Source organism: Bombina bombina, chromosome 1 (assembly GCF_027579735.1).
Source record: "Bombina bombina isolate aBomBom1 chromosome 1, aBomBom1.pri, whole genome shotgun sequence".
In the NCBI taxonomy this organism is placed as follows: Eukaryota; Metazoa; Chordata; class Amphibia; order Anura; family Bombinatoridae; genus Bombina; species Bombina bombina.
In genome coordinates, this window is record NC_069499.1 from 136,429,553 (window position 1) to 136,453,060 (window position 23,508).

General features: G+C 36.9%; 1 protein-coding gene across 1 annotated transcript in view; it reads left to right on the forward strand.

Annotated features, from left to right (window-relative positions):
* The window catches only part of NID2 (nidogen 2), a 109,951-nt gene that overhangs the window by 46,591 nt on the left and 39,852 nt on the right, over positions 1-23,508 (forward strand). The window contains exons 5-15 of the mRNA XM_053697620.1: positions 16-162; positions 242-487; positions 2,905-3,105; positions 4,553-4,780; positions 10,201-10,344; positions 11,320-11,448; positions 13,002-13,142; positions 17,550-17,675; positions 19,392-19,625; positions 20,624-20,857; positions 21,567-21,803. Of these exons, the coding sequence (XP_053553595.1) occupies positions 16-162; positions 242-487; positions 2,905-3,105; positions 4,553-4,780; positions 10,201-10,344; positions 11,320-11,448; positions 13,002-13,142; positions 17,550-17,675; positions 19,392-19,625; positions 20,624-20,857; positions 21,567-21,803 (2,067 nt within the window). The remainder of the gene's footprint in view (positions 1-15; positions 163-241; positions 488-2,904; positions 3,106-4,552; positions 4,781-10,200; positions 10,345-11,319; positions 11,449-13,001; positions 13,143-17,549; positions 17,676-19,391; positions 19,626-20,623; positions 20,858-21,566; positions 21,804-23,508) is intronic.

Sequence of the window (23,508 nt, forward strand, 5' to 3'; positions counted from 1 at the left end):
CTATTTTATATCCAGTGCTTTATAACCCTGTGCGTAAAGAGACCTGTGAAAAAAATCACGGCCAGTGTTCTCGTCATGCCTTCTGTACGGACTACGCTGCTGGTTTCTGCTGCCATTGTGAGGAGAATTATTACGGAAATGGTGTATATTGTTTACCAAAAGGTAAATTGTGTAGATTTATTTTTCATTGGTTGATATAGTCAAACCTTGAGCACATTACAAATAATTGTTTTCTTGGTAGGTGCACCACATCGTGTAAATGGCAAAGTGACTGGCAATATCATTGTGGGACAAACACCTGTCGACTTTGCTAGTGTAGATTTACACGCGTATGTGGTAGTGAATGATGGCAGAGCTTATACGGCAATTAGTGCCATTCCTGAGCCAGCATCTTGGTCGTTAACACCTTTAACCCCCATTGGAGGACTTTTTGGTTGGCTTTTCGCACTGGAAAAGCCTGGTCATCAGAATGGATTCAGCATTACAGGTAAGTGATATATTAGGTTTGCAAGAAAAAAATCAAATATACATTTTAGCCTAGATTAAAGTGTGCATTAGAGTACATGGTGCTTTTAAACCAATCAAGCACAGCCCATACCGCTTCCATTTTTGTGTTTATATTACAAGTCCAAAGTTATTTTTTATCTCTGCAATGATAGTCTAGTGCTCACCAACATCTGTGTGTCAGATAGAGCAGATGGATTAATTACCTCACAGAACAGACTTCTGTGGGGAGGAGTCAGTAATTCCATGTCACATAATGCTTGAGGGCAAAAGGTAATGGAGTGTAAAAAATCATTTCATGTAGTTAAGTTCTTTATTTACTTCTGTGCTACACTATTTCAATGAAACTTAAGTTTAAAACAATTCACACATACATACATACATATAAACACATACTGTGTATACACACATGCATACATACACATAAACACATATATACACACATACATACATACATACATACATACACATAAACACATATATACACACATAAACACATATATACACACGTACATACATACAAATACATAAACACATATATACACATATATACACACGTACGTACATACATACAAATACATAAACACATATATACACACATACACCTTTGACTACACAGCCATTGCTTAGATCAGTATAGAAGCTTATTTATGCCTACATACTTTTAATTTTTAAATAATTAGACAGTCAAGGGGCAGAATTGGGACAATCTGAAGATGTGACATAAGGGGTCTTGGGCATAGCCAGGGTTGGCTTGAGTGTGAAAGGGAAGGCCTGAAGCAGGACATTTCATGGGCTTCGTAGTGTTTAAAGGGTGCTTTCTGTGTTCTCTTCAGAACTATTTAATTGGTGCACCACTCAGCTGATTTTACTGACCACCCGGATAAAATGTGAGCGAATATGAAAGTGAAGGTAAAGTTGCGGCTCTCGGATCATTCATATATGTAGCCTATGCGCTAATATATGAAAACGCTAACTTTTAATAAAAAAAAAATAATTGTAAAATTATATTTTTTATATATTATATTTGCTATTGACAGCACCGTCGCTCCACCCTCTATTTGACTTCCTGGTAAGTGCTCTATCCCATGTAGAAAGCGGCCCCACCCGCTTTCTACGTAAGCAGCCAGGCTCACTCCCTATGAACTAAGATGTGCGCATTGTGTTGGGCATGCGCTGTAGATAGAGGGGGCGGTTTGTCTACAATCGTGGCCACCTAATGGCCAGGATTTCAATTGGATGCCGGCGTTTACGTCACCATAACAAAATATGTGACACAGAGCCAGGCATTACGCTAAACTCTAGTATTTAAGGTTTGCAATGTCATTATATCGTTTATTATTCAAAATGAAAAAAAATTATGAATTAAACTTATGTTTATTTTTATTGATCTTTCAAATCCTGCTTTTCATATGGTGCAACTTTACCTTCACTTTAAGCTACAATTAACTAAACTGTTTCAATGTTTGTTGCACAATTTATCATTGAAACAATTTTTGTTAAATTATGCAATTAATCTGTGCTTTTCATAACTTATACAACATTTATAAATAACAGAAAATTTTATAATTCAAAGTATTACACTGCCCCCACCCAACTCACAAAGTAGGACTTCCCCAAAATGACAATAATTGTCCCTAACTGGCCACAGTAAAAGGAGATAAGGTGAATATACTGAAAATGGTTTTGTAAAAAATGACAATTTTAACTGCTTAGAAAACATTTATTTTGATGCAGACTTTTCGGGATGCAGTGTTCAGTTATTTATATATGCTATGTACAAACATTTATATATAAAACTACTTAAATGTCCCTTTTGTCATGATTTTAGTAAGTTTCTTGGTTAAACTATATAGTTGTAGATCTCACGCTTTATTTCTCAATTATGATACAATTATAAAGCAAAGGCATTTTAAAAACATTTAACACAATTTTACTCTGTATGCTTCTCACGGGCGGAACTACCATTGGTGCAGCAGGTGCAGTGGCACCAGGGCCTAAGTGCTGGCTGGGGCCCATAGCAGCCAGTTTATATACAGGCATGTGCAGAATGTGTACAATCCTAATGCAGGGGGGGGGGGGCATTTTATTAGTGCAGGTGCAGGTATCCGTCTATCTATCATCTGTCAGGCAGCATTTACATTATTACTATTACTTACTACTGAGTTACCTTTGGGGAGCTCAAACATTTTTGCACTAGGGCCCTCTGTTGAGTAGGTCAGCTACTGAGGCTTCTTTTAAAATACAGTGTAAATGTCTGAAAGAGTAATTACGTAAGGTTCATGGTCAGTTGCTTATGTGATTGGACAAAGTTGAGTTTAAATACTTCTCTGTGTTTATAAGTGACATTACCCAGTAATGGCATCTTCATAGGTAGTAATTTGCCTTTGTGCTTTATAGGTGCAAAGTTTGTACATAATATGGAAGTTGTCTTCTACCCAGGAGAGGAAATAGTTTATATCACTCAAACTGCAGATGGATTTGATTCTGAAAATTATATCAATTTGAAGACTACAATTCAAGGCAAAATACCATTTATCCCAGAGACATCAACTGTTCAGGTTTCACCATACAATGAAATATATCATTATTCTGGATCAGGTAAGTCTGGAGGTTTTTAGTTGTAGAATATGTTATATATTCTCTTTGTCTTCATAATATTTAAGGGGTAGATGGGAGCATTTCAATTTGAAATAGAAGCATTTTTGCAATATACTTCTGTTAGCAAAAATTATTCTAGTAAACGTTATTACTGTTTTTCAGGAGCATATGCACATATGCTGTGAGGGCCTGTGCACCAGTAGTCAAACACCACGCCTTCTTAGACAGACAGCGGTGACTTGTATGAAACAAATTAACACAGATACAATACACACCACCCACCCAGCTCTCTGAGCAGTCATGTTGTCTGAATAATAGTGCACAAGCCCTCATAGGGTATGTGCGTATGCCGCTGAAAAATGTATAACGTTTACTAGAATCATTTTTGCAAATTGAAATGTACTCATGCACACTTTGACCTCTCTATACATTTTAATTACCTTTTCTAGTGTGCATGATAAATTCTTTACCTACCTCCTTATAAGAGTATTTGCCCTTAGCACGTCTATTGGAAGTCTGTTCATTGAATCAACCACTAGACATGTGTGATTCGATTCGGTCCGAATCGAAATTCGGACGAATTTGTCGAATTCGGAGATTCGGAACAATTCGAAATTCCGAATTGCGGTAGTGCCGAATCTACCGAATAAATCCGAATCTATTCGAATTTATTCGGTAGATTCGGATGGCCGTGTATTACACTAGTATTGTACAGTATACTAGTGTAATACACAGCACATCCCACTTAACACTGACCGAAATTCCAAATCGATTCGAACCGTATCGAACCAAATTTTTCACGAATCCGAATGAATCAAAACAAATTCATTTGATTTCTTTCGAATCGATCCGAACCGAAATTCAAATGAATCCAAACCGAACCAAATTTTTCGAAGCTGCACAAGTCTATCAACCACCCACCCTTTTGTTAAAAAAAGCTCATGGATTAAATACAGCAGAAATTAACACGTTTATATCAAATTTAGCTGCGTGACAAAAGTATTGAAAAAACAACTATAAAATTTATGAAGCAAAGTAGAGTATTTTTTTCATGGAATTTTACATAGAACAATATTATTAAATAGGAGCCAAAGGATTGCCGGTGTGGGTCCTGTCAAGTCCTGCATTTTATTAATATTGCATTAGACAATACACAAACTATTTCATTTCAATAATTACTATAAGGAAAACATCTTTATCTTTGAACATTTTTATTTTCCTTTTTACCTTGTGGTTATCTAATAATGTGCTGCATACAGATGCTATAAGGTGCAGTGAAGAGACACAAATATATTTGATTATTTTACTATAAATTTTATGCATGTAGATGATTTGAACATTTTATCTTTTGTGAGGCATTAAAACCCTACTTCATGATTGTCATAGTCACGTTAAGATGATTATTTTTTGTATAATACTAATGACTGTGTTTCTCATTTATATTCAGTGGTGACATCAACAGCCTACAGAGAATATACAGTAACATCACAATCTAAGGATGAACAAAAACTTTCATATCGGTTACGGCAAAATGTTACTTACCATGAGTGTCTGTACTCGCAGCGGCTTCCACTAAGTGCCCAGAAACTCAATGTTGAACGGGTGTTTGCTCTTTATAATAAGGATGAAAAAGTGCTCCGATATGCCATTACAAGCCATATTGGATCGATTCATGGTAAGTTCTTTATTTAAAAGGTACAATAGTCAAAATTAAACTTTCAGGGTTCTGATATAGCATGTGATTTTGAAAGGGATGCAAAACCCAAATGTTTTCTTTCATGATTCAGATAGAGCATGCAATTTTAAGCAACTTTCTAATTTACTCCTATCATCAATTTTTCTTCGTTCTCTTGGTTTCTTTATTTGAAAAAATAGGGATATAAGCTTAGGAACAACCTATTTTCTTTCTGAATCATGAAAGAAAGAGAAAAAAAAAAAAAAGGTTTTATATCCCTTTAAGAGAGCTAGTTGGTAATTGATAGCTACACTCTTGCCTCTTGTCATTGACTCACCAGCTATTTTCAGCTTGCTCCCAGTAGTGCATTGCTGCTCTGTAGTTGACTTTTTACTTTTTTTGTAGGACTTAAACAGACATTCTAGTGCAAATGGGCTTGCAATTTTTGCATGATTTAATTAAACACATAGTTAAAGTCCCACCCAGGAGCCACAACAAACTGCTACTGCCAAATAGGGAACAGCCAGTGAGCCAATCAGCAGAAGTCACTCTATCACCGACTGTGTTTGGGTCTATGTGTTTAACCCCTATTTGCAAGCAATAGTGCAATTACAAAATGTTGTAATACATTAGATCATCTGTTTTAGGTCCCTGTAAGTCCTAAAACACTGTGTATATGGAGTACTTGAGTGTTACTATGCACTTTGTATGTGTTTTTTCCTCCTCTCGTTTGCTGTTATCTCATTGGAATGTGTCCCCACCATCTGGTTTTGCACCTGATCAGGAAGTCTTCTTATTTCCCACAGCATGTAACTCTGTATTATGTGTTTAATAATCAGCACTAGAGGCCTAATCATCTCTTGGTCTACTTCAGTAGGAGTGTCTACGTGCGCAAGGAACAATCACTAGGATTTTCTGCTTTTTTATCTCATTAACAAGATGTCTTTCAACTGGTTTTATTATCTGTGTTCGTGTGCTTAGAGTGGGCGGAGAGGTCCAACTTAGCTGCTTTTTCATGTAACAAAAGATCTTTTTTTCCTTCTTTAACTGCATGAGTAATTTGGCTCCAGTTTTTGGGTCAGGAAGTCAAGAAACTTAATGTGCACCATAAAGGATCCTGAGGAGGGAAACTACTATTCATTAGCCAAACACAAAGAGAAGTAGATAAAGATCCCTTTGAGAATGTCAAAGGAACAAAGCCTTTAGGAAGTGTCAGAGCAAATTACACGGTTGTGAAAATCAAACGGTCCCTTCATTTACTGCAAGAATGTCTAAATAACAAAGCGGCAAATGAGAGGGGCTATAAAGTCTTCAAGTATTACATTATGTCATGATTGAAGAGTGCTAAACAAATGACTGAAAAGTATGAACACTTAACATCATGCCCTGTGCTGCTCTGCTTGTCATATAATACTGAGATAATGCAGAGAGTTGCATTATAGTTAACTCAATGCGCACAGAAAGCTGAAATTAGAATATCGCAACCATGTTAACATATTCCCTCAAAGAAGTCGCACGCAAACCCAATTGCATGTTCTCAATTGCGCTAACCTGAGATGAAAATATGAACATTTCACACAACAATGTTCTTCACATAGAAGAATATGTTCTATTTATTCATAAACACATATTTATATATATATATATATATATATATATATATATATATATATATATATATATATATATATATATATATATATGTCTGATGATATTTTTGTACATGTATATGTATGTATGTGTATATATATATATATATATATATATATATTTACAAATACTTAGAACATATTCTGCTATGTTTAAAACATTGGAATGGGAAATATTTACAGTAAATACTCTGTATAACTCTTCATTAAAAATTAATATTGCATAAATATGCTTTTACATTTTTCCGTCTACTTGACTACAAAGGGCTCCAATGCACTTCTATATATGTCTATATGTGTGTACATTTGTATTTCTGTGTTTATATGTGTATATATGTCTGTAAATACATATATACACATATACTGTAAATACATATGTACACACATATAGACATATATCAATACATACATATACACTTTTTTGTTTTGTGAAACAAAATCACTGGGGTGACAGTGATAACCTTTACTAAAACCTTTTTAATTTTTTTGTCCCTTTAAAACTTATTTTTGTAGGAGGTATATAAAAAGTCTACTGAGTTTAAAGGGACAGTATACTGTAAAATAGTTTTTCCCTTAATGTGTTTACAATTGCTTTTTTTACCAACTGCAGAGTAAAAAATGTATGCAAATTTGCTTTTTAAGGCTTATTTGTGTATATTAAAGCTCTGATTTTGTGTTTTGAAGCCACAACCTAATAAAATGGGTTGAGCTTGTAGGTATAATCAGATCTCATTACTGTATCACATTGTGCACATATACCTGCTTCTTTATCTTATATCTGTCATTAAAACAATCACCAGTACTTTGAGAGAACAATGGAAAATCAACATTGTATTACCTTATCTCTGCTATATCCGACTGGGAGTGTAATTTCTTCTGGTGGCTGTGTTTACAAAGCTTATCTATAGCTGGTACGCGCGGCCACAAACTTTAAGAATAGGTGGGGATACCACATGCTAAATCAACAATTTAAAATGCCAATATAAGGGTAAAGGAGCTACTTGTAAACAATTTAATACACTCCAGCAGGTAAAGAGGATCATTGGGAACAAATTAAAGGGGAGAAAATTTTTGAGTAAACTGTCCCTTTAAGCTTCTCAGATTCTCTTTAATCCCTGTCAGTAATAGATGTAAAGGGAAATAAAGCAGTTTTACAAAAGAATAGTAACTAGTTCTCCTGTCAATAGCTTAAAGGTGCCAGATACGTAATATTGCCTATTTGTTTTTACAGCTGTATAATGTACTTAAGATTAGGGTGCATAATGCAAAGCAGGATCTGTACATTTTTGCATTTCTTCACAGTTTTACAGTTAAACAAAATATATTTCAAAAACCACTCACCAATAATATATAGAAATGTACAGCTCCTGCTTTGTATCTTGCACCCTAACCTGAAGCACATTATACAATTGTACAGGAAAATAGGCAATATTACTAGGGATGGGCGAATGTGGTGAAAGGGCACTTCGTTGGGTAGAACAAATATTTCTGAGAACATTCATTTTGGACAATTAAATGTTTATAAGAATGAAATCCATTATAATTTGTTAATCAAATGTTTTTTCCCGGTTTTCAAATGTTACTTTCTTTTTCAAATGTTCATAATGTAACATTTTATTTAACAAATACTATTTAGACGTTCAATAGTTCATGTGGTTGGCAATTTAGTAAATTGATACATAATAGATACAAATATATTGATTACAATTTTTTATTTTGAATATAGCATATAAATATTATATATATTTGAATATTACATTTAAAGATAGCATTACAAATACATTGATTCATATTTTTCTATGCAATATTCAAATTTGAAAAATTTTAATCAAATATTACATTTAAAGGGACAGTAAACACCAGAATTTTTGTTTAAAAAGGTACACATTCCCCAATTTTGCATAACCAATACTGTTATATTAATACACTTTTTACCTCTGTGATTACCTTGTATCTATGGCTCTGCAAACTGCCCCCTTATTTCAGTTCTTTTGACAGACTTGAATTTTTAGCCAATCAGTGCTTGCTCTCAATGTTATCTATATGAAACATATGAACTAACGCCCTCTAGTGGTGAAAAACTGTCAAAATGCATTCAGATTAGAGATGGCCTTCAAGGTCTAAGAAATTGGCATATATACCTCCTAGATTTAGCTTTCAACTAAGAATACCAAGAGAACAAAGCAAAATTGGTAATAAAAGTAAATTGGAAAGTTGTTTAAAATTACATGCCCTATTTAAATCATGAAAGGCTTTTTTTTTTTTACTTGACTGTCCCTTTAAAGATAGCATTTGAAATACATTATACAAATTTTAGAATGTTGCTCAAACATTCAAAATTCGAAACATATGAACGAATGTGTTAAATTCGTTTCATTTTTCTAATGTTGCCAAACATTTGCCCATCCCTAAATATTATTAATCTGTGAGTGTGCACAGCTTCTGTCACTGGCTGTGAGAATACCTGAGCTCCAAGATGGCAGCCCACAGTATAAAGAGGCGGAGCTCTAGTATCTGGCACCTTTAAGCTATTAAAAATGGAGAATTTATTTGAAAAGAGCTGCAGGAGCACAATGAAATGCAATAACATAGCAAGGAGTAACCATTCTAGGGTAGTTGTGCCCAGCAGTTTAATGTCCCTTTAAGAAGCGTACCCGTTTAACAGTTGCAGTCATAACCCTGAATTCTGTTTTTAGATATATTGTATATTAGACATATACTGTAAACACATACAAGCACACACAAACACATATATACACATTTTACAGTATCCTAAGCAGTACTTAGCAGACCGGTTGGGGGTACGCAAAAATATTGTTGGTAATGGCGGAAGATGTGGGGGATGGGTTGGGGGGGCACTCTCAATGGGTCATCGACTAATAACCATCGTGGAACTGTGGAAGGAAGGAGCGCTCAACCGGAAAGTGACAATTGAAGTCCTGGCCTGGCATATAGGCAGATGGAAGCCCCTGGATCTGAAATATGTGGACCGGGTGTGGATGACTCCAGTCCACATATTAATGATCACCCTGTGTCACTAGACAGCTTAGCCTCCTGCTCCACCCACCCCCCGTGCACACAATTTTGACTGCGAGTGCGCAGTTAGAAGCGGCACTGCAGCAGCATAGCTGGGCGGACACGTGTGGTAGAGCCATGGAGATTGCGAGTCACACAGGTGAGGCGGGTCTGCATCCCCAAATAAGTTATAGTCAGTGCCGGTAAGTAAAGTACTGCTGCTAATGCTTGCTGGAATCAGATTGCTTCACTTCCAACTAAAAACGTCCATAGTGGCTGGGTGGTTAATATTGATCTCACAAATTTAAATATTTATTTTTTGATCATTATACTTTAACTCCCCCCCAGGGCTGTGTTTAGGGGCAACCAGGCAGCTGCCAGGGGCCCCAGCCACACAGCAGGGCTCCTCCTTAGAATGAGATCTGAGCTTTAATCCTGTTGATACACGTACAGTCGTATGCCATTCAGGTATAGCTTACCTTCCCTATAAAAAAAGCACTTCCTTTATTTTGAGGGATGAGTGGGGGTAATGAAGAGAGAGGGTACTCATAAATGAAAAGTCTAATCAAGGGGTACGGGAGAGAAAAAAGGTTGGGAACTGCTGATTTAGATGGCTGCAGAATTTTCCTATTCAGTATTTTATAGCCTGTTTTTTCAACAAATGATATCCACAAGTTTTTAGAAATATTTATATAATTAATATTTATAAATGTTATGTTTTTGTTAACAGTTTGCATTTATTTATTGTTGCTATAGAAACAAGTCAAGAGTCAACGTCAAACCCTTGCTATGATGGTACTCATGCATGTGACACAAGGGCTCAGTGCCAGCCAGCCACAGGACTCAACTACACATGTGTGTGCGCATCTGGCTACCAAGGAGATGGCAGAGAATGTACTGGTAAGACAGGCTAATGCTTCAGTACGCTCTATTAGCTTGAACAGAATTGGCTCATGATTTATCAAAAAATAATATGCCCCTGAATGTAATGATGTTTGATATTGTTATGCAGAAATACTTATACAGTGAGTTGTTTAAAGGAAAATTAAACCCCTTGAGACTCAGAGTGTTATTTCATCAGCCTATTTATGTCTCTTACTGCTGAGGAGTTTAGATACGGAGAACAACATGCCTTTTAAACCCAGGGATTCCTAGGTTGCAATATGGCAGCACCTATTACTTTAAACATTTTTTAACTTTACACTTAATTCTTCAATATTTAAACAGCTAATATAATTAAACAAAAAAACATCTGCATATTACTCACACACTAATATTTGCTTTCAATACATCATCATATCTAGCATTTAGAAGTAGATTACAAGTGGAGCGCAAAAATATCAACACTATTTAGCAGTAACACCGTTCAAGTTAAATCAATAGAGCTCTTATGCTTTCATGTTACATGTTGAAAATAAAATGGTAGAACGAGAGAGAAAGCCTCAGGCGAGGTGGCGGAGTAGGGATTGTAGGGTGTAGCTAACATCTGGAGGTCGACTGCTCTAAATGATTCACCTAATAGACTTCTATGGGGCGCGCTACAAAGCTAAGGTCTTGGCTTTCTCTCAAGCGCTAAGCTGAAGGTGATATAAGAGAATTGAAGATATTGTTTTGTTCTTCACTATTATATTTGAATTTATAATTCATCACTTGTATTATGAGCAACAACTCATATTACAATGCCAGATTGTGCGCTAATGTTAGCACTGTCCCGCAATATTAAGCTTTATCAATAGTGCCCCACTTGTAATCACAACCTTAGTGTTAAATGTCTCTTTAGGCTAATTGTGAAAGCTTCTCATCCCATTATTTATGATAGAGGCTATAAATACACTATATAACTATGATCTATGTTTTAATGTAATTTCTTTGAAGATGTAAATGAATGTGACGTTGGACCAGCCAGATGCGGCCAGAACGCTGTATGCAGCAACCTTCCAGGGAGCTACAAGTGTGAGTGCAGGAGTGGCTACACGTTTGCTGCAGATGGACACAACTGTTTATGTAAGTGTTTTTTTATCTGTTCTTGTGACTTTTGCTTTAAAATTCAGATTCTGGAGCGCTCACAGCTAGGCTCCACCTACTCCAGCATTCTGCTGACATCTCAGTCCCAAGTTGTGCCAACATATCTCAGCTTTGAAAAGGTACATCTGCTTCTGTACAGACGGAACTTACCATAGAACAAATGTCCCTTTCAACTCTGAAAGCAAAATCTTTATTGCAGTCCCATAAAAACATTAACACAACAATCAATAAAAACACTGTCAACTAAGGGAGAACAGGCAGCTCGGACTCCAGTTTCAAGGTGCATCTGGGCTGCCTGTCCCCCCCTTACTGGGTGATGACTTTATCGATTGTTGTGTTAGTGTTTTGATGGAGCAGCAATAAAGATTTTGGCTTCAAATGGCATTTATGACATTTTTTTATAGTGACTTTTTTTTCAACTTTTTTCCCCAACATATTTGTTTTCATCTCTAAGGGCCCCAGCACTAAAATATACTAAGTCCTTTTTTTTGCCCGTGTATAGATTATGTAAATTTCACTCTCACTTCACATTTGTTATATTTGTTTTGATAGCAGTTGTGAGTAACATGAGGCTGAGGACTTAATGCAACCATCTGAGGTTTCTCATGTGTCCCACCTTTCTGGTGGAGAAGAGGATTTGCTTTCATGCACTAGGGCATTTTATTGCTCTGTTGTTTGCATATTGAACATGTTGTGCAGATCCATTGCAGCATATGTATATAGCCGCCAAACCATGCTTTTGCTGCTCTTTGGCTGATTTAAACTATGTGTTTAACACCTTGCTAGTGTAAACACAAAGTTATATTCAAGCAGTAGTACAAAAAGCTGATACTGTAATGCATCACACCATTCAATTAGGTTTATATAAAAAACTCATGTCCCAGTTGATATTATGGCCCCAATTTATCAAAGACTGGCGGACCAGATCCGACAGTGCGGATCAGGTCCGCCCGACCTCGCTGACTACGGAGAGCAATACGCTCTCCATATTCAGCATTGCACCAGCAGCTCAGAAGAGCTGCTGGTGCAACGCCGCCCCCTGCTGACTCGCGGCCAATCGGCCGCCAGCAGGGAGGTGTCAATCAACCCAATCGTACTCAATCGGGTTGAATTGCGGCGATGTCTGTCCGCCTGCTCAGAGCAGGCGGACAGGTTATGGAGCAGCAGTCTTTAGACCGCTGCTTCATAACTGGTGTTTGGCTCGCCAGAAACACGGGGCATGAAGCTCCATTCGGAGCTTGATAGATTGGCCCATATATATTTATCCCTCCCCCCCTTGCATTTACTTCTCCTATTGTTTTTTTTTTTTTACATTTGGTAGAGCATTGATTGTTAAAAAAAAGTTTGATGTGTCTCTTTAATTTCCATTTAACATGGGAGCCTATACACAGTGCTTGTTTGGAGACCTATTATATTTTGAAGAAACAAATGTGAGTCTGCTATATGTCCATTTAAATAAAGTTTTTGTGATTTAGCATCAGGAAACTACTCTTTGTTGAGCTTTGTTATATATTTTTCTTTTTACTTTTTAGTGGAATCTCTACCAGTCAACCCATGTGAAGATGGCAGCCATACTTGTAACAGAGAGTCATCTCATTGTGTTTCTCGTGGAGATGGCGTTTTTACTTGTGAATGCTTTGCTGGATTTGTTAAAAGTGGAGAGAATTGCATAGGTAAGGCTGCATTAATCACTCAACAACAACAACAAAAAAACAAGAGATCTGGCAGTGTAAGTGACCAGGTGGTACAAATGTGTATGGGATCCTGCACAATCCCCATGTCACAGCCACACTCACCAATCCTAAATAAATATCAAACATTTGTTGGAGGAAATCCCACTTGAAATAGACTTTTCCAATAGATGTTTGATATTTATTGAAGATTGGAGAGTGCTGATGTATTTTTTAAAAAAATTAAATCACTCAACAACACAGAAACATTATAGATAGAGTTATGTCAACACTTTATCACAGCTTTCTTTCTTTCACTCTCTGTCTAGTATTTATCAATGCACTACTGTTTCGCCCCCCCCCCCCCCCCCCCCCCCAAACTGCCTGGCTATGGATACGTTAAGTACTCATCAACACAGAAGAAATTAAGTGTTTTGCAATAATTTGTCTTCTCTGGCATTCAAGGAGTTAATCCTAAACTTAATAACTGGTCCTAACCTTACTAGCACAAATATTAGCCCTTACTTTAACTCTTACCCTAGTATCAACCCTAGCATTAGACTTCAACCTTATATTAACCCTAACCTGACCCTAGCAATAATGTTAACCATAAAATGAGAATTAACCCTAGTGTTACCCCTGATCGTAACCCTAACTACGATAATGCCACCATTCACGTGATAAAGGTGGGTAATCTTCCTGCAGTGGTTTATTATGTGCAACGAGAACTGCTCACAGTATAGTTGTTAATGGCAACGCAATTGGATACTACATTACTATCCTGAAGTTTTGGTCATTTGTGATTAACTTTTGACATTTTACAGTAAAGTTTCTCTTAATTTGTTTTGCTTTTTTTTTTTATTCTCTCTCGCTCTGTATTTCTCTCATCTTTTTTTTTCTTTCTTTCTTTTATATTCCTTTTTTTAATCAATAACTGTCCTCTACTAGTACACCTAACAACAAGTAGGGGTGCCAGCTGTTCTTGACAAATATACTGGACAATCTGTAATTGGCTGGTGTGACGATTTAAAAATGGTAGATGGAGTCACATAATGCCCCCCCCCCCTCAAAAAAGCCTCCACTTGTAATCCCACCATATATACTTTTCACAACTGAGCAGCCATTTTACCCCTTGGTTGCCAGTAACGTGCAAATCAATAATGTTTTCCTATTTTATTGCAATATACAGTAGTAATTTGTCCCCTTTGACTGCCCTCACTTATTTATGCTCCTTATTTTTTTATGCATTGAGGCTTAGATGGTGTTTTACATTTAGCTAACACACTGGGACTTTAAAATGTGGACATTTAAGTGTCCAGTATTATGTGAAGATTTTACTGGACATCCTGCTAAAATACTGGACAGGCAGGTCCATTCTTGTATCTGTAATTAACTTTATATATAAAGTTATGGTAAATCCAAGCTTTTAACAAACGCTAGAATTTACCATCTTATTTTAAGATGGTAATATATTATATAAATATTCCGTAGAGTATACTAAATGTAACAACTGTTAGCCATCATTTCAAGATTGTCTATACCTTTACATATTATACAATAACAACTACTCTTAATATCTATAATTACAAGAGTTATAAAGTAATATTAATATAGACTACAGAGTACACTAAAAACTTGAAAAGTGATCTCTATGTATGACTAGGACAAGTATTATGTAAAACCACTTTACAATAACACTTCAATTCTAACAGCAGTCTAAGATCAGTACACTACCCAAGAATGGTGACCTAATAGCGATAATATTGACAATATACTGATCAGGGTTAATAATAAACTTAATAAGTATCACTGAATCACGTATAACTGTAGGACACCTACAGAGACTTATAACATTGAATTAGTGACACCAATATTAAATCCCATTCTTATATATCAGACCTGACACTACTTATGCTGAGATAATCTTTAATATAGGAGGTGACCTGAGTGTGTTTTGAACTATTTCCTTATTTTATAAGCTACAGAATAAAAGTGATGTTTTAATTTAGTATCACAAGTTTAGTTAATATATGCTGTCACATTACACTTGATTTACACTTGATCTGCAAGCTACCAACATCGAGTACTATTTTGTGTATTTTTAGAAAGAACAAGCTTCTTCTTGTTCTTTTATTTAATATTTACTGCTCTAATACACTAGCACCACTACCCAACATTAATTTTAAAAACACAGAAGTTCTGTGGTATGATTAAGGGTTTAGACCGAGGTTGAATGTTAACCTTAAAGTAGTGCCTTTGGTCCATCTTTCTGCTTACCCTTCTGTATATGTTTGATCAATGAAACTCCTCTTGATTTTTAGTGATGGTAAATCCTAGCGTTTGTTAAACGCTTGGATTTACCATCACTTTAAAGGAACATCAAAGTGCAAAATAAATTGCTATAATGTGTCAGAGCTTTGTATTAATGCACTGTTGTTTGCATATAAGTTATCTCTATAATTTTGTACTTTTTTCTGTAATTCATCTTCCTTGTTTTGTTTTGCAAAAAACACATTCACTTACATTAGTAATTTAATATATACATTCTCAGTGTTTTGTTAAATGCTTGTGTCCGTTACTCATTTCTTCATGTTTTTAGCAATGTCTAGACTGAAACCCACACATTTTTTCTTTGTTGTGTGACTTGGTTGTGGGTTGTGTGTTACAGCTGATGATTACAAACAATGGTCTAAAAAGCTCTACAGCTCTTCTGTGAATCATTGTTTTACATTTACATCATAATTTATTTCATTGGCTTTGCCGCAACTGTGTATAGAAAAGCAGAATGCAATATGGTTACTTTAAGAGTCAGATATCTTAGGGAATAGTAAAAGTCAAAGTTAAATTTGCACATTTCAACGTGTTAGACTCTTAAATTTACTTCTATTTTCAAATGTGTAACTTTTTCTAAATTTGTCAATAACTGAGTGTTACTCGTTTTGCGTATTTTAATTTTCTTGGTACTAATATACTTTTTTTTTTTTTGTTTCATTATTTTCTAAAGAAATTTGAGAGTTCTTGGTATTTAGTCACAAATGGGGCCTATCTTTCAAGCTCCGAACGGAACTTGAAGGCCCGTGACCGCTGCTCCATAACCCTGTCCGCCTGCTCTGATAAGGCGGACAGGAATCGCCGGAAATCAGCCCGATCGAGTACGATCGGGTTGATTGACACCCCCCGCACAAGAGCTGCTGGTGCAATGCTGAATACGGAGAGCGTATTGCTCTCCGCATTCAGCGATGTGTGTCGGATCAGGTCCAACAGACATATAATAAATAGGCCCCAATATCTGAACCTGTGTTTAATACAGACCACATTTTTAAATTATTCTCTTCACTAGATTTTTTTTTTATTGTTGCTGAAGAAGTTTTTAAAATACCTCTTCTTCCTCATGACATAACAGTAATTGTTTGTTTTCGCCTAAGCCTCACAAGTAGCTTTTCCTTCATATCACCTTTCCAAAAAGTCCTTAAAATATCCACATTTTCTTTTTTAGATTTTTAAAAATTGCCATCCAAACAATGGCTTGGTTTCTCCAATTAACATTAATAATCGGATACAGAGTCTATTGTGCCTGATATCAATGTAAGGTCTAGAAATGTAATTGTATCCTTACTAAGCTCTGAAGTACATTTTAGATGGCATTTATTTGCTCTGTAAAATCAGTAAGACTAACCTAATTTTCTTTCCAAATTATGATAATTACTGAGCCATCTTACTAGATAGAGAAACTTACCCCTTCTAAAAGGAAACTAAATAAGGCATCTGGACGCTATGCCAACTACACACATGCACAACTACGCACGCGCACAACAACCCACTGACACTGGTAATGTAACATTTGTGCACAGGCTAGTGGCGTATTTAAGTTTTGTGCTGCCCTAGGCACTCAAAATTCTTCTGCCCCCAGGTTTTAGGCCTTTTTTGGCCATAATATTTTTTTGGTCAGGGTGTAGATTTGCTTTTTTTTAATGCCATTTTGAAAGTAAATGTTCAAGTGCGCATGTGTGTATATGTATTTATATGGTGAGTGTGTGTGTGTGTAGTGAGTTTGTGTAGTAAGTGTGTGTGTAGTGAGAATAAAAAAAATGGTGCCCTTTCCCCCAAATCTTTCGCCCTAGGCAAGTGCCTTGTTTGTTTGCCTAAGCCAAAATACGCCTTGGTGCAGGGCTTGGAATTACAAACATACTGACTCCACTGGTGCACAGGAGAGAGAATATGGTTGACATAACCTGTTCAATGTGGAAACTGTCCTTTACAAATATTGTTAGTCAGTGTATTACACAATTATAATCTGTTGCAGTGCTATGTAAACTTAGCCTCCTACAGATGTTTGGTTTTAAAGTCAACTACTAATCACAACTGCATGTTGAAGATTGTAAATTATGTGTTATATCATTCTTTTTACAGATGTTGATGAATGTGCAGAGCGCAGATGTCATCCAGATGCCACTTGTACCAACACCCCAGGCGCATTCTCTTGTCATTGTAACAGTGGTTATGAAGGAGATGGGTTCCAGTGTAGACAGATACAAAGTAAGCAAAAAAAAAAAAAAACAGCTGTGTTGTGAGGGAGGGGTTATTAAAATGCCGCCATGTACTCACTCTGTCAAGCAAAGCATTCAGTTTGTGTTTTTTATAGTCACTGAAAACCTTTATGTATGTATGAATAATAAAGTTGTTGTTTTTTTAAAATATAGAGCAGGGGTTAGGCCAGATAGTAAATATTTTAGGATCTATGGGAGAAGGGTCAAAATTGAGTATATTATGTAGGTTCTTCTTTAAAGGTCTAGTAAATACAGTAGAATTGCTTAAGCAACAAATGCATGATGAATAGACAATGCAATAGCACTTAGGGGCCAAATTATCATTGTGCGGATGGACATGATCTGCTGTAGCGGATCATGTCCGCCGCACATCGATAAATGACGACAACATACTCTGTTGGCATTTATCATTGCACAAGCATTTCTTGTGAAATGCTTGTGCAATACCGCTCCATGTAGATTTGCGGCCAATCGGCCACTAGCAGGGGGTGTCAATCAACCCGATCGGGCTGATTGCTGTCCGCCGCCTCAGAGGTGGCAGATGAGTTAAGGAGCAGCGGCCTTACGACTGCTGCTTCTTAACTCCTGTTTCTGGCGAGCCTGAAGGCTCGCACGGAAATAGCATCATATGGCTGCACTCGGGGGATGATAAATCGGCCACCATGTCTGAACTTCAAATGAGTAGTAGATTTTGTTTCTGACAAATTTCAAAGTTATGTCTATTTCCACTCCTGTATCATGTGACAGCCATCAGCCAATCACAAAGGCATATACGTATAGTCTGTGAATTAGGAGCTGGTGACTCAAAAAGTGTAAATATAAAAAGACTGTGCACAATTTGTTAATGTAAGTAAATTGGAAAGTTTTTTTTAAAATTGCTGCTCTATCTGAATCATGAAAGTTTAATTTTGACTTGAGAGTCCCTTTAACAAGAACGAGAAAACAAATTTCCACAAATTTGTATTTGACTACATTTAATATTTATGACAGACAAATGAGCCATTCTGAAACTTTCTTTGGCTGCCGGCTCATTTTCATTCTTTATTGTTTTTGTGAATAAATATTGCTGTGTTGAGATTCCATTTGAAATTTTAAAATTTTTCTGACTGATGCTTTTCTTTGAGTTGGGAATATTGTGCCAACGTATATATAATAATGGGCCTAGCAGCAGTGCAAAGCAACGAGAGCACCACATCTCTGACGCAACCTCTCAACTCTGCTGTTGTAGCATGAGAGCAGTCATAGACAAAATGAAAGTGGCTGTGTTCCTGTTCCATTAAAAACTTAATTTATGGAAAATGAAATTTGGATTTTATATAACTTTCTTGTGTAAGAAAATATTAATATCTTTTTGATTTTTTTAAAGCATTTAAAAATGTAAAAAACATTCTTAATTTGTTGGCCATACAAAAAGAGGCCCTTGGAACATAGTTTTGCCCACACCTGAATTATTTGTGTCAGGGCCACTTTCTTCATCTACTTCATGACCACCAGCAACAGGTCCTTCCTCCTCTGGAGAAAACCCCAGAGGAAGCCAAGACCACAGACGGGGACTAAAGAGGAAGGACGTGTTGCTGATGTCTATTTGTTAAATCATCCTGTAATATTCTTGTAAAATTATCAAGTAATTTTGCTGAAATCCATTGTTTGTAATGAATGAAGATATTTTATTGGGCTGTACATCATGCAATTCATGTCTCTGCAGATTCTCACCTCCAGAACACACCATGCTTGGAGAAGCGCCGGAATCTTCATGGACAGTTTGGAGGTATTCTTCCTCCAGGACTTTTTGTACCAGATTGTGATGACAAAGGCCAATATACCCCTCTACAGTGCCACGGCAGCACAGGCCACTGTTGGTGCGTTCACACAAATGGGGAAGAAATTGCTGGAACAAGGACTCCTCGAGGTGGTGCCCGTCCACAATGTGAAGCATTAGGTTAGTCTACGTTATTTATTGACACTAAATTAATTTCCTGACAACTGTCTTCTTACATTTATGGGTTAGCTTACAAGTCATGTTCTAGTTTGTACTGGGCCTTGCTGAATCTGTAGCTAGGGTTGCCAGCTGCTCTTTACATATATACTGGACAATCTGTAAGTGGCTTGTAACAATAAACAGTTGTAGGTGAGGTGAATTATTTGTTTCAGGGCCACTAATTACCAGTGTTGCAAACAAATGACTCACTAGCTATCCAAATCCTGGTGAAAGAAAAAAGAAACCCCCATATCAGCAAAGTGTGCATCCCAATAAATTCAAGGAGAATCTAAAGGGGCATTTTACACAGTTCCATTGCAACTGGTCAATATGGCTGCACAGGTCCTTCCCTCATAATGACTTCATTGACCTGTTGTTGAGCTGTAATACCAGCTACGAACAAGGGTTAAATACAGGCAGTTCAGGTATTAATAATAAGAGTTGTTGTGGGAGGATAATATAGGTAGTGAGTAATTTGGGGTGTAGATATTGTAGTGGCAAGAGTCCTTATCAGGTGGTAATTACAACTATCTGGATGTTGACAGCATTTTATAAGCAATATTTTTGAATATGAATAATTTTATTAAATCAAATTCTCATGTTATTTTGCTAAAATAGCCATTTGTCAAGTCTGGCTAAAGAATCTACAAAAAATGGATGATACATTTTTTTTATTAGCATTTATTATTGCTTTACATCAAGTCCGGCTGAAGAATCCTCTTTCTTCATCTACTTTATGACCACCAGCAACAGGTCCTTCCTCCTCTAGAGAAAACCCCAGAGGAAGCCAAGACCACAGACGGGGACTGAAGAGGAAGGAACGTGTTGCTGATGTCTATCCGTTACATCATCCTGTAATATTCTTGTAAAATTATCAAGTATTTTTGCTGATCTCCTTTGTTTGTAGTGAATGAAGACATTTTATTGGGCTGTACATCATGCAATTCATGTATCTGCAGATTCAAACCCCCAGAACACACCATGCTTGGAGAAGCGCCGTAATCTTCATGGACAGTTTGGAGGTCTTCCTCCTCCAGGACTTTTTGTTCCAGATTGTGATGAGGAAGGCCACTATACCCCTCTACAGTGCCACGGCAGCACTGGCTACTGTTGGTGCGTTCACAAAAATGGTGAAGAAATTGCTGGAACAAGGACTCCTCCTGGTGGGACCAGTCCACAATGTGAAGTATTAGGTTAGTCTACATTATTTATTGACACTAAATTAATTTCCTGACAACTGTATTCTTAGATATATGGGCTAGCTTATAAGTCGTGCTAGTTTGTGCTGGGCCTTGCTCAATCTGTAGCTAGGGTTGCCAGCTGCTCTTTACATATATACTGTTAGTGACTGGTAACAATAGTAGATGATGTTACACAATGCCCCTGAACAGCCTACACTCTTGATCCCACCATGTAATTTTTTTATAACTGAGTAGGAATTTTACCCCTTGCATGCCAGTAACATGCAAATCAATAATTTTACCTCTTTGGTTGCAATATACAGTAGTAATTTGACCCCATTAACAGCCCTCACTTTCTGCCTCATATTTGTAATTCATTGAGGTATAGGAGATATTTTATATTTAGCTAACGCACAGGGACATATAAGTGTCCAGTATTTTTGTGAAGATTTTACTGAACCGGCTGCCTTAAGTTCTGGATTGCCCGGTTGAATACTGGACACTTGGGGGGCCTATTTATCAAAGGTCTGTGCAACAGTGCGGATCAGGTCCCAGAGGAAGCCAAGACCACAGACGGGGACTGAAGAGGAAGGAACGTGTTGCTGATGTCTATCCGTTACATCATCCTGTAATATTCTTGTAAAATTATCAAGTATTTTTGCTGATCTCCTTTGTTTGTAGTGAATGAAGACATTTTATTGGGCTGTACATGTCTCTGCAGATTCAAACCCCCAGAACACATCACCATGCTTGGAGAAGCGCCGGAATCTTCATGGACAGTTTGGAGGTCTTCCTCCTCCAGGACTTTTTGTTCCAGATTGTGATGAGGAAGGCCACTATACCCCTCTACAGTGCCATGGCAGCACTGGCTACTGTTGGTGCGTTCACAAAAATGGTGAAGAAATTGCTGGAACAAGGACTCCTCCTGGTGGGACCAGTCCACAATGTGAAGTATTAGGTTAGTCTACATTATTTATTGACACTAAATTAATTTCCTGACAACTGTATTCTTACATTTATGGGCTAGCTTACAAGTCGTGCTAGTTTGTGCTGGGCCTTGCTCAATCTGTAGCTAGGGTTGCCAGCTGCTCTTTACATATATACTGTTAGTGACTGGTAACAATGGTAGATGAGGTTACACAATGCCCCTGAACAGCCTACCCTCTTGATCCCACCATGTAATTTTTTTATAACTGAGTAGGAATTTTACCCCTTGCCTGCCAGTAACATGCAAATCAATAATTTTACCTCTTTGGTTGCAATATACAGTAGTAATTTGACCCCCTTAACAGCCCTCACTTTCTGCCTCATATTTGTAATTCATTGAGGTATAGGAGATATTTTATATTTCTCTTGTTAAAGGGACATTATACACTCATTTTTTCTTTGCATAAATGTTTTCTAGATGATCTATTTATATAGCCCATAAAAGTTTTTTTTTTAATTAAATGTATAGTTTTGCTTATTTTTAAATAACATTGCTCTGATTTTCAGACTCCTAACCAAGCCCCAAAGTTTTATGTGAATACTGTCAGCTACCTTCTCCAGCTTTCTCCTGTTTGTGTAAAGGGTATTTTTATATGCAAAAGAAGGGGGAGGGGGGGAGTGTCTTATTTGCCACTTGTAGTGGGCTTTCCAGCTACCTTTTCAACAGAGTCAAACTGACAGCTTCTAAGTAAGTTTTTAAACAGTTTTATACTGGATTTTTATATCAGTATCTGTGCATCTTATTCTTTATAGTAGTGTCTATTACATGCAGTTATATGAAAATGAGTGTATACTGTCCCTTTAAGTGTAGTCAGTCCACGGGTCATCCATTACTTATGGAATATATCTCTTCCCCAACAGGAAGTTGCAAGAGGATCACCCAAACAGAGCTGCTATATAGCTCCTCCCCTCACATGTCATATACAGTCATTCTCTTGCAACCTAACTAAAGATAGGTCGTTGTGAGAGGTCTGTGGTGTTTTTTAACTTAGTTTATTTCTTCAATCAAAAGTTTGTTATTTTAAATGTTTTAAGTGTGCTGTTTGTTCTCAGGCAGCATTAGAAGAAGAATCTGCCTCTCTGATCTTAGCAGACGTAACTAAGATCCACTGGCTGTTCTCATCTGAGGAGTGAGGTAACTTCAGAAAAGGGGAATAGCATGCAGGGCCCCCCTGCAAACGAGGTATGTGCAGTAAATTATTTTTCTGAGGAATGGAATTGACTGAGAAAATACTGCTGATACCAATGTAACGTAAGTTCAGCCTTAAATGCAGTGATAGCGACTGGTATTAGGCTGATGAGTGTGTGTACACTGAATGTATTTTTCTAAGGAATGGAATTGACTCTGAAAATACTGTTAATACTGAAGTAATGTATGAGCCTTAACTGCAGTAAAGGCGACTGGTAGCAGGCTTATTAATAACACTTCATTACTTTTAAAATGTATGTTCAAAACGTTTACTGGCATGTTAATCGTTTTTTGTGAGGTACTTGGTGATAAAACTTATTGGGGCATGATTTTTACCACATGGCTATCTTTGTTTTCTGCATAGAAACAATTAACTGAGCTTCCCCACTGTTGTAATATGAGTGGGAGGGGCCTATTTTAGCGCTTTTTTGCGCAGTAAAAATTCAGTCACAATCTGCCTACTTCATCCTCCATGATCCAGGACGTC